Source organism: Rhamphochromis longiceps, linkage group LG13 (genome assembly GCF_057381845.1).
Source record: "Rhamphochromis longiceps isolate RC_006_pf linkage group LG13, R_longiceps_female_GT1.1, whole genome shotgun sequence".
NCBI classification, from domain to species: Eukaryota; Metazoa; Chordata; class Actinopteri; order Cichliformes; family Cichlidae; genus Rhamphochromis; species Rhamphochromis longiceps.
In genome coordinates, this window is record NC_140569.1 from 18,968,069 (window position 1) to 18,979,896 (window position 11,828).

At 42.3% G+C, this 11,828-nt stretch overlaps 1 protein-coding gene across 1 annotated transcript; it reads left to right on the forward strand.

Annotated features, from left to right (window-relative positions):
- Positions 1-903: 903 nt before the first annotated feature.
- Positions 904-10,793, forward strand: rrp12 (ribosomal RNA processing 12 homolog). The gene is made up of 34 exons (XM_085428205.1): positions 904-1,117; positions 2,194-2,417; positions 2,536-2,619; positions 2,734-2,810; positions 3,140-3,245; positions 3,331-3,447; positions 3,598-3,736; positions 3,848-3,975; positions 4,069-4,167; positions 4,265-4,356; positions 4,442-4,553; positions 4,652-4,752; positions 4,862-4,976; positions 5,060-5,202; positions 5,280-5,401; positions 5,502-5,566; positions 5,665-5,827; positions 6,390-6,544; positions 7,033-7,100; positions 7,462-7,555; positions 7,667-7,825; positions 7,941-8,021; positions 8,107-8,212; positions 8,323-8,430; positions 8,522-8,679; positions 8,753-8,844; positions 8,950-9,105; positions 9,198-9,370; positions 9,463-9,573; positions 9,653-9,699; positions 9,791-9,869; positions 9,979-10,046; positions 10,137-10,219; positions 10,319-10,793. The coding sequence occupies exons 1-34, from the start codon at positions 979-981 to the stop codon at positions 10,419-10,421; spliced, it is 3,867 nt and encodes a 1,288-aa protein (XP_085284331.1). The 5' UTR covers positions 904-978; the 3' UTR covers positions 10,422-10,793.
- Positions 10,794-11,828: the final 1,035 nt, after the last annotated feature.

Genomic DNA, 11,828 nt, shown 5'->3' on the forward strand with positions numbered 1-11,828 from the left:
TGTGCCAAGAAAATAACCCCCACATCATTACACGACCAGCAGCAGCCTGAATCATTGATACAAGGCAGGATGGATCCATGCTTTTGTGTTGTTTACGCTAAATTCTGGCCCTACCACTTGAATAACACAGTAGCAACCGAGACTCATCAAACCATGCAGCATTTCTATAATCTTTGATCGTGCAACTTTGGTAAGCCCGTGTGACTGTTCTTGCATCGCAGGATTGTCACCAGCTGGTCTTCTGCTGTTGTAGCCCATCTCTATGTTGTGCCTTCAGAGATGCTCTTCTGCATACATTATCTGAGTTATGTTACCTTCATGTCCTCCATTCTCCCTTGATCTCTGGCATCAACAAGACATTTTTGCTCACTAGATTTTCTTTTTTTCAGGCCATCATCTGTAAGAGAGATGTTTGTGTGAGGAAAATCCCAGCAGATCAGCAGTTTCTGAAATACTCATTCCAGCCTATCTGACACCAAGAACCACACCACCTTCAAAGTCAATTAAATCTCCTTTCATCCCCTTTCTGATGCTTGGTTTAAACTTCAGCAGGTCATCATGACCATGTCTACATGCCTAAATACACTGAGTTGCTGCCATGTGATTGGCTGATAAGATGTTTGTGATAAAGCAGTTGAAAATGTGTACCTAAAATGGCAGACGGGTGTAATGACTGGCTGTATTTTTGTATCATCGTTCTTTTTATATGGTTTTATATGCCACACCTGACAAAGCTATACTTAAATTAAGGTCACGGGTTTCCTTTATCTGCAGAAGAGGTCATATCTCTCTTTAGACGATGGCAGTCAGGGTAGTTGCAGTCATGGACCGTAGGCTCGTGTTATTCACGCTGTCTGTGGTGGACAGCGCCATCTTCAGGAAACATAACTTGTGACACGTGAGCAAAGCTGTGACGTAGTTTGGTAGGCGACAGAATCGGGCACAGTTGGTGTAACGTGATTATTTTCAGTCCCGAAAATGGTGAAATCGGGGAAACTTCGCTCTGGGACGGCGTCGAAGCTCAAACGGTGGAAAAAAGGACACAGCAGCGACTCTAACCCGCAGACGAGTCGCTTCCGTCAGGCTGCTAAAAGCCGCTTCTTCAGCCGACCCACCGGTAAGCGTTCCCTCTACACGTGGGTCTCCGGCTAGCGTTAGCCATTTAATCTTTCTAGGTTTTGACACAATCAGCAGCCACATTCAAGCTGCTGGCAGAAACTTTAACGTCATATCGCCACATCTATATCTTTTTGTCAGGTTAAATAACTTGTATGTCAGTTTAGTTTTAGAGCAACAGCTACTTGTGTGTTTGGAGCTCAAAGACCAAGCTATCATCTTTAGTTGTGTAAAAGTATCTGCCCTGCACCTATTAAGCCTAGAAAAGATGTGCTTTACAATAAATGTGCAAAGTTTGTCAGTTATTAGACGCAAATGTGGTTGTTTTGGCTCTGTAGCCAGCTGATTGTATGAGCAACAGCATGTTTAGGTTTGAACATCCAGCTGTGATTTGAGTATTTACATCAGCACACTGGGTGAAGCGTCCCCTTTACTTATCTGGTCTGCTTAATTATGAGAGTCCAAAGTAACTAAAGAATAGTGTAGCAATAGTTAGGATGGTTATTGGTAAGATATTGTTGTCGTCAGTGGTGATCTAAGTTCAGACTGTCAATTCACTTTATTGATTCCTGCTCAGTTTTTTTCCTAAGACTAAAAGGTTGGCCTGTACATATTTTCAGCATCAGCTGTTTTATTATTGAGTCTGAACATATTGTAGAAACAAAATAGGAAAACTGGTTGCATCGGACTAAGGTGTGCAAAGGCTCCAATACTTTGGGATTGTCTTTACTGTTTTGGAAATGTCTGAAAAAGCATGCATGCATGGAAAATTAGATGATAGGTTTGGTGGCATGCAACTATGATTGACTGGTTGATTTGGTAGTGGTTCACAGTTAGCATGCCTAAATAAAAAGCAGCTTGGTCTCCTCCTCTTTGGGAAGGTTAATTGATTTTTTTGTTTTTTTTTCCCAAGTCAACCACATGCTTGTGCAGGTGAGGTTAGGTAATCCGTCAGTCAAAGGGAAAAACTAAAGGTCGCGCTTTCTTGCACATCTGTCTCCATGTCTAATTTGGGGTCAGAATTTGGTGTAATAAGGTTTTAAAATTCAGTTTTTGTTTTTTGTTTTAACCCCACAGGAAAGAGTGATCTCACAATCGATGCTCTCAAGCTTCACAATGAGCTGCAGGCCGGTCCGCTGGAGATCGGCACTCGTAAAGATGCCGCCATGGAAGAAGAGCCAGAAGAGGCTGTATCACAAAGAAGTTCGGGTACCTTCCTCAGTGGCCTATCAGACTGCTCCAACCTTACCTTTAGAAAGGTGCAGCGCTTCTGGGAGTCTAATTCAGCTGCACACAAAGAGGTGGGCATCACTTTTATGATGGGCCATTTATTGATAACATTTTAGTTTGTGTGCTGTTTATATTGTGAGCAAAGCTGGACAGTGAGCTTCCCTGCAGCTCTAACGTTGTCTTCTACAGATCTGTGCCGTGTTGGCAGCCGTTACTGAAGTGATCCGCAGTCAAGGTGGGAAGGAGACTGAAACAGAGTACTTTGCTGCTTTGGTGAGTGCTTTTTTTAAAAAGATTCTTTTAGATTTTATGGTGTGGTTTGCTCGAAAGGCAACGTAAATCAAGGTTTTGTTTTTCAAAATCCACTAAATCTTATTTTCCCCTAAGATGACCACCCTGGAGGTTGTGGATACAGCAGAATCCCAGGCTGCAGTGGCATACCTCCTCAACCTTGTCATGAAACGGTAGGACCCAAATACTTAAATGTTACTCCACTAAGCAGCACTGTTTCCTCACAATAAGAAGTTTCCTGGTTTGAACCCTGGCTTGGGACTTTTTTTTTCTCTCTCTCTTGAGTTTGCACGGTCTCTCAACCGTGGGTTTACTTAGGCTTCTTCTCACAGTTCAGAGACATGCGTGTTAGGTTAACTGATGATATTCTCCACCCGCCATCGACAGAAAGTAGAGAAAGTCCTTAAAGTGTTAAGATATATAAGCGTGGCTTATAATGTCCACAATAAATTCAACTGGTGTGTTGCATTTTTCCATCTGCTTGACGTGTTGCATTCCTTAGTGTTCCTGCTCCGGTCCTCAAGTCGAAGTTTTCCGACACCACCAAGGCTCTGATGGATGTCATGTCCAAACAGGCCACATCTGACACTACCTCGGCACTCAGATGGGTAAGTGGGCTTGTTTCTGTGTCTGTTTGGCTCTTCTTTTGACAACTGCAGCAATTCTTAGCTTTGTTATTTTTCTCCTCTGCAGATACTGTCATGTCTGGCCACTCTATTGAGGAAGCAGGACGCATCTGTGTGGACTTACCCATCTACTCTCCAGGCTTACCATGGCCTTCTCAGCTTCACAGTGCACAACAAGCCTAAGGCGAGTCCCACCAACCTGCTCGTAACTGCTCAGCCACACTAAACAGATGCGTTCAGTCTGTCTTGGATTTACTGCTCATCAGCTGTATTAAACATTCAGTGAAATACTAAAAGTGAGGACATTTGTGCCATTGAATTTTTTTCCTTTCAGGTCCGTAAAGCAGCACAGCAAGGTGTTTGCTCCATTCTTAGAGGCAGTGACTTCCTGTTTACAGAAAATGCTCCAGCCCATCATCCTGCTGCAGTTACCACAGCCAAATTCTGCACAAAAGAAATGGAGCAAGCAGGAGGTGAGACAACAGGTTTATTAGGACCGCGGGTTGTTCTCTATATGATGAAGATTTGTGCGACTCTATGGCTGTCCAGCAGGTTGTGGGTAATGTTTGTGTTTTTCCCCATAGGCAGTAAAGAGGACACAACCGCACTCCATGTGCTTGGCCTTTTGAAGGAGCTGATGGGGACGTTTCCTCTGGGAGCTGTCAAGTCCTGTTGTGAGACTCTGCTGCGAGTGATGACACTCAGTCATGTGGTGAGAACACAAAAATATTCATAGGTGCTGCCAAATCCCCCTTGTTCATCATCGTGGATACTCAAATATAGTTGTCGATGTCTCTGACTGTAGTTGGTGACCGCTAGTGCCATGCAGGCCTTTCATCAGCTGTTCAGCGGGAAGCCCAATGCTTCGACGCTCTCACCAGAACTCAACGCACAGATCATCACTGTGAGTGAACATAAACCAAACAAGATTTTTAAAGTTCAATTTTTAGTTATAATACAAAGCTTGGTGTGAAAACTCAATTGTCATCTCTTATCTCCAGGCTCTGTACGATTACCTGCCCAGTGAGAATGATTTACAGCCGCTGCTCGCTTGGCTTGCTGTCATGGAGAAAGCGCACATTCACCTGGCGAGGTAATAAATGAAAACAGTACAACAGATTCCCATAACTGTGCATTTTCCAGTCCGACTGTTGGTCCACAACATCCTTGTCGTCTAGTTTGCAGAGTTCTCTGAGTTTGGGTCATCTCCCTCGCCTCTTTTCTGCTGCGATGTCCTGCTTGTTGTCACCTCACACTCAGGTGGTTTCTGCAGCCACCAACACATTAAAGGTAAGGGACAATGAAGATGGGTATCTTTAGCAGATGATGATGTAAATGCTTGTGTGCACGCTCCCAGATGAAGATTTATTCCTGGTTATCTCTTCCAGACGTTGTTGACTGAATGTGTTGCCTCTCCTATGGATGAAATGGGCACCGTCACTGGCACAGCATCTTCAGGGAACTCCTCCTATGTCTGCAAAATGTTTCGGTATGTTTCCTAGTGTTAAGCATGCTAGTCTGTCTTTTTTCCTTTTTGTTCTTAGGAACTACGTATAAATGTTCATCATTACGATTGTGGCTGTGCATGTGTGTTTCAGTATTGTAGAAGAAGGATTGTCCTATCGCTTCCATGCCTCTTGGCCGTTTGTGCTGCAGATTCTGGGTTGCTTCTATCGAGTTGCAGGGAAACAAGCTCATCCCATCATGACTAAGGTATTGCCACAAAATTTTGCTGATCACTAGGCTGTCAAAGTAAGATAAGTTTGCTTAACTCAATGCTTTTTTGTCCTGGACAGTCTCTGCAATCTCTGGCAGACCTGCGCTCCACTCCTCATTTTGCCTTCAGTGGAGAGTTGGACCTGGCTGTAGGAGGAGCTGTGGAGAGCATGGGGCCCGAAGTGGTGCTAGGTGCCGTGCCTCTCAACATCACTGGCTATGAGTAAGGACACAAACATAGTAGTATTCTTGATGTTTTTATTGCTTAACAAATTAACAAACTTTTTTTTCTTTCTTCAGCGATGACTTGGAGTTCCCACGCAGCTGGCTGGTCCCAGTCATAAGAGATCATGTGAAGAACACTCATCTTAGTTTCTTCACTTCCTATTTCCTCCCTCTGGCTTCTACACTTAAACAGAGAGGTAAACAAAAAGGGGTATGGTCCTTTGGAGGGTTAGGTAGAACAAAGGTGCATTTTCTGGCTTGTGTGTACTGATAGATTGCTCTGTGATTGTGTTGTAGCTGTAGAGTTGGAGCAAACAGGGCAAAAACTGGAGGCCAAAGTCTATGACACCTTACAGCTTCAGGTACTTTTACAAACTTCATGTAAATAAGTAAACAGAACCACTTGATGAATTATTACAATTTTTTAGCGCGTGTTGCTTTCTTCTTTTTCTTTCTTTAGATTTGGACCATGCTTCCTGGCTTCTGTACGTGCCCTGTGGACGTGCTGACAGCTTTTAAAGGCATTGCCCGCACTCTTGGTATGGCTGTCAATGAACGGCCAGACCTGAGGCTCACAGTATGTCAGGCCCTACGCACCATTATCAACAAAAGCTGCTCAACAGGTAGGAAAACACATGGTCGAACAGTAAGAGAACAATATAATCCTATGTCTACTCAATTATGGAAACATTCATAACCCTGAGTATTTTGGTCAATATTAACATCGTGTTTATCCAACATGATTATTCATTAACTTTAGAAGCAACATCCACTTATTGAACTTAAATGTCTCAACAGTGGATCACCTTAAACTTTGAATATAAGTCGATTACAACAAAAATGAAATTGAAGTGAGATGCAGAGTCATAGAGGTAAGATTCAGAAAAAGACCATGAAGCCTGTCACAAAGAGCACATTTGGAGGCCAGTGCCACAGCGCTGGTGGTCAGAGCTTTCAAAATGGGAGGCCTGGAGGTTCACATGAAAAGAAAAGACAGAAGTTGATTTGTATAATTGGAAGAGAAACAGTCCCTTAATACAAGATCATCATTTCTTTATGCCCTTTATCTTGTTGTAATAATTGAAAGATAAAAAGGTATCTGGGGGTTAAATCAAGTCACCCAACACTTGAATCTTCTAAATTTGTTCATTTACAGTGTTTTGTGTCCTTTTTTTTCCACTGCAGAAGAAGAAAAGGCCGAAGTGGGCCGCTTCTCTAAGAATTTCCTGCCCATCCTTTTCAATGTGTACAGCCAGCAGCCCGCTAATGGAGAGTCTGGAACCTACAGGATGGCTGTGCTGGACACCATCAAAGTGTATTTGGGTATCACTGAAATGCCGGTTAGTACGGCTTATTTTTCTTGCATTCTTTCGCACTAAATTGCATGCAGTTACTGCCATATTGAACACTTTTTGAAGTGCTCCAGTCATTGAGAGCTGATCATGCACTATATGGTCAGAAGTACTGGGCCACCTACACTTTGCCATGAAGCTCCTGGCACACAGTTTTTGTGCTGATGTTAATGGCAGAGGTGGTTTGGATTCTTTTACAGACTATGAGCCTCAGCACTCAGTGTGCCTGCTCTGTAACCTAAATGTTTCCATTTCCAACAATGCCACTTGTAGACATGTAATAACCTGACTTGTTGCAATGAGCTCTTTAATATGATGTGTGGCCCAGTACTTTTCATACGACATATTTCAGCATATCTAATCTGAATTTGTACAGAAATGAATATATTTATAGGCAATCAAGGCCATCATAGGCCATATTTCTTATGCTGGTTTATCACTAATGATAATAATAAAAAAAAAATATCAACCCTCAGATGATCTGCACATTCCTGCAAAAAGCCACAGAGAGGTTGACCAGCGCAGAATCAAATGAGTTCATACGGTAAGTCATAAATGAGAATCTCTTGCCATCACCTTCTCTCCTTCTGAATCGGTGATTTATATACACTGAGCTACATGAGCCAGAGGATTAAGAAGTGAGTGACATTGGTCATCTTTTTAAAATGTAATAGTCTGCTCAGGGAACCTTGGGTCTTGTCATTCATTTGGATATTATGCAATATCCACTTAGGTATGGGTGGAAAAAACCCCAGTGCACCTCTGATTTCACTCTCTGATGCCAGCAGTCTCCTTCAGCAGAAAATTACACAAAACCTGATCAGGAACAGCTTGAGGAACGAAGCCTCTAAACATCCTCCATTGTCTAATTGATTCTTTTTGTTTTGGCTTTATTTGCATTTTAGGCTGTCAGTGATGGATCTTGTCGTTGCTATGGCTCCCTGTGTTGATGAAGTCACCATGACTAAAACCTTTGAGCTGATAAGGCCATATCTGGAGGTAAGAGCACTTGTAGTTTCTGATTTAAACCCATCAAACTTGAGTAGTATTCTTGTTAACTGTGTCTCTGTTGGTGCATTTTTTTTAAAAATTGATTTATTTCTTTTTCAGACAAAAGAGCCAAGCATGCAGAAGAAGGCGTACCGTGTGCTAGAGGAGATGTGTGGAGGAGAGAGAGATGCATGTAGATTGTTTGTCATGTCCAATCTGGAAACACTCAAAGTCGTGCTGCTTGAGACTCTGAAAAACGCCTCTTCACCTGCAAAAAGGGTGAGTGTGCTGTTTGAAAGAGAAGTAAAATAAACGAGACACTCAAAGGGACTTTATATTTTGGTTTATACTGCTGTCTGATTTTTATCTTCCTGTTTGTATTGCTTTTCCACAGCCGAGACTTAAGTGTCTGAGCCACATCGTAAGAAGGTTAAATGAAGATCACAAAGACTTTATCACCACGCTGCTGCCAGAGGTATTGTCACAAACAAGTGCTGGCAAACACAGAGAGATGGACTACTGGTTTTTGTCAGTTTTTATAAGGATGTTGTGTCTTTCAGGTGATCATATGTACGAAGGAGGTGTCTGTTGGTGCTCGTAAGAGTGCCTATAATCTGCTGGTGGAAATAGGAAATGCTTTTGTCCGCTTCTGTGGAAATACTAAAGGTAACATACATACATATTGTTTCTGCTAAATTTGCACGGACCCAAATCTTTCCACAAAAAAACTTGATTGTAAAGGTTTGTAATTAGTTGCGCTTCCATCTCTGATCCAGATGCCATGGAGCAGTATTTAGTGATGGTGTATGCAGGACTCACGGGCTCCGTCACCATGATCACTTGCGCAGTGCTGGCTCTCACACGCCTTGTGTTTGAGTACAAAGGTAGGCCTGCTGACTTTCAGCAATTCAGTGGTGTTGATTTCAAGGTTTAGAGTCTCGGACTGGATTCAGTGTGCTTCCTTTTCTTTCTCAGACTCCATAGAGCTGACCACCATGGAGCAGCTGCTGCAAAACATTTGTCTGCTGCTGTCGTCTCATACCAGAGAGGTAGTGAAGGCTGCCTTAGGCTTCATCAAGGTCATCCTCTTCATCATGGACCCCAAGACCCTGGCCTCGCATGTCACTGTCATGGTATGTACTGTACATTGTAGTTAATGGAGTTGCATTATTTTATTTTATTAAATATTTTGTTGTTTTTGTTCAGATGGAAGGCATTGGAAACATTAGGGATGATATGAGAAGGCACTTCAGAACAAAGCTGAAGAACATCTTCACTAAATTCATCAGAAAATTTGGGTAAAGGCACCACATTCTTATAGATGCCATCAGGGCTCTGTCAGCTAGCTCGTGGCTCTAATTGTGTGTTTTGTTTTTGTTTTTTTTTCCTTGCTGTGTGCTCAGTTTTGAGCTGGTGAAGAGTATGCTCCCTGCAGAGCACCACAAGGTGCTAGCAAACATCCGCAAGGCTGAGGCTCGGAACAAGAGGCGGAAACAGGCCACAGAGGAGCAGGACGACTCTGAAAGCGAGCAGGAAGCACCTAAAGCAAAGGGTGAAAGGTAGGCCGCTGTTCCCAACATAAAACCCTGCCTTTCATCATGCATTTGCCCATCTCCTTCCTTTAAAAAACCAAAAACTTTCTGCCCTTAAGTATCGAGGAGATTCTCGCTGAGTCGGACAGTGATTTGTCAGAGGATGAAGGAAAGACTCGCGGTGCTCAGAAGAAAGCAGGCAAACAGCAGAAAGGACGGGCTTGGCTCAAAGAGGGAGAGGAAGATGACCCACTTAACTTCCTTGATCCTAAGGTTTCGCAGAGAGTGTTAGGTAAGACCATCTGTTTTGTTTTCAATGGGTGCTTTTTGCCTGCAGTTTAATTTCTGAACAAAAGTATACTCAGTTTTGTTGTCGTTTCATAGCCACAAACCCAGAGCTGAAGAAGAGTGCCAAGGCTGACCACGGCTTTAAAGTGACCTCAGATGGACGGTTGATCATTAAAGAAGATGAAGATGAGGATGTAAAGGACAAAGGTAAGTGAGATCCAGTGCTGATCCGTACATTGCTTAATGTGTGATCAGACAGTGATAACAATTTAAAAAAACCTCACAGATGGAGGTGAGATGGAGGACATCCTGGAAGAGGCTGGAGTCAAAAGTGTGAGTATTTAACCTTCAACCTACAGAGTTTGTCTTCTCTGGGACATTTCAGCACAATTTTATTTACTCTGTCCTTTCAAAATACCCTCAGAAAAAGTCACAGAAGAGGAAGTTTAATGATGACAACTTTGATGATGAAATGGACATCGAACCCCAGTTGAAATATAAAGGTAACTTAAATTGAATTAACTTTTTTTAGCAACTTAAACAAGTTGCTAAAAAAAAGTTTAAGCAATTTAAAACACGTCATACTAATTATACGTCTTCTTTTTTACGCAGCTGGAGGTTCAGGTATCCACAGACCCCTCGGACATGGCCAGGAATTTGGAGCCGATTACAAATCAAAGGTGAGTCTGAGAGCAGTAACTGGACTGTGATGTGGTCCTAGTTGTGAGCTGTAGTTCTGAATGGTTATTCTTTGGTCTTGCATTCCTCAGAAAGGAAAAGGAGATGTAAAGAAAAAAGGGAAGCTTGATCCTTACGCTTACATCCCTCTGAAGAAGGCCCAGCTCAATCGCAGGTATGAGCAGCTGCTGTTACTGTGTAGATCTGTAAAACTCTGAAAGCTCTGGAGTTTAAAAATTTGGTTGGTAACATATTTTTATTTATTCTCTCAAAGGAAACGTGCCAAACTGCAGGGCCAGTTCAAGGGCATGGTGAGAGGAGCCCAGAAGGGGGCGCTGTCTGGAAAGAAAATGCAGAAGAAAAAGAGGAAAGCCTGAAAACAGAGTATTTTCCTCACTGCACTCTAAATGCACTGTGTGCAATGGCATGTTCATGTATATGCCAAACGTTTGACTTACACACACAGGATTTGTGTGTGTGTGTGTGTGTGTGTGTGTGTGTGTGTGTGTGTGTGTGTGTGTGTGTGTGTGTGTGTGTGTGTGTGTCTACAAAGGTGAAAGCAGTGTGTTATTAGACTTTGACATCTTTAAATGGTCCCTGACAGCTTTCACAGCAGCAGATGTTTTACAGGCTTCCCCTGCCTTAATGGTTTTTGTTATCCTTTGGCTGTACATCAGAGAAATGTTTCTGCTATGATGAACACGAGTATATTTATGTGCTGAAATATACAAACAATATTGGAAGTGTGATGCGTGTCCTGTTATGTGTTCTTTGGTCCCTTGAGGGTGCTGTAGGCTTCTGAATAGTCGAAAAGCTGCATTCCCGGAGCTTTTACAGCTCAATCTAAATGCACCATTAACTTTGTGGAATATTTGAACCTGTTATTGCTACTTAAGAGACTGAATCAAACAATGTAGGTTGCTTGTGCTATGGGGGTTAACATAAATTACTGTTATGTGATTCATTTTCCTTGGGTTGCTGTGAAATAAGTCATGTCAGCTACTTAAGACACATAAGAAATTTATGCCAATTAATTGTATTTTAACTTTTTCTTTTACAATAACCCCTAATTCCCAGTGAAACGTGGTTTTACATGTTTTCTAGCAGCATTTATGTGTAAATATATGACAAATGTATCACCTATTTTTAGAATTGTGAATTTGAATAGCACGTAAAGCAGTTGTCAGAATTTAGGAGTTATTTTGCAGATAGCTACACCTGATCAAATATGCCAATTGCATGGCAGTAAATCAGTACACTTAGTTATGTAGACTTAGTCAAGATGACCTGCTGAAGTTCAAACCAAACATCAGGATGAGGAAGAAAATGGTTTTAAGTGACTCAGACTGTGTTGTGGTTGGTGGTGCCAGATGGGCTGGTCTGAGTATTTCAGAAACTGCTGATCAGCTGGGATTTTCCAGCACAACCCTCTCTAAGTGAAAATACTTTCAGAGCTGTTATCTGCTTCAAGCTCATAGGTAGGGAACAGTAACTCAAATAGCCACTTGTTACAGTCGAAGTTGCATCATGTTGCCTTGAAACAGATGGGTAATAACAGCAGAAGACCAAAACAGGTACCACTTATTTCAGCTAAGAATATAATTTGCACAGGCACACCAAAATTGAAAAATGATGAGTTTCGATTTCTGCTGTAATATTTGGATGGTAGGGTGAGAATATGGTTTAACTAACATGAAAGCATGGATCCCATTCTGCCTCTTTCAAATTCAGGCTGGTGGTGCAATGGTGTTAGGAGTTTTTTCTTAGCACACTTTAGGCCCCTC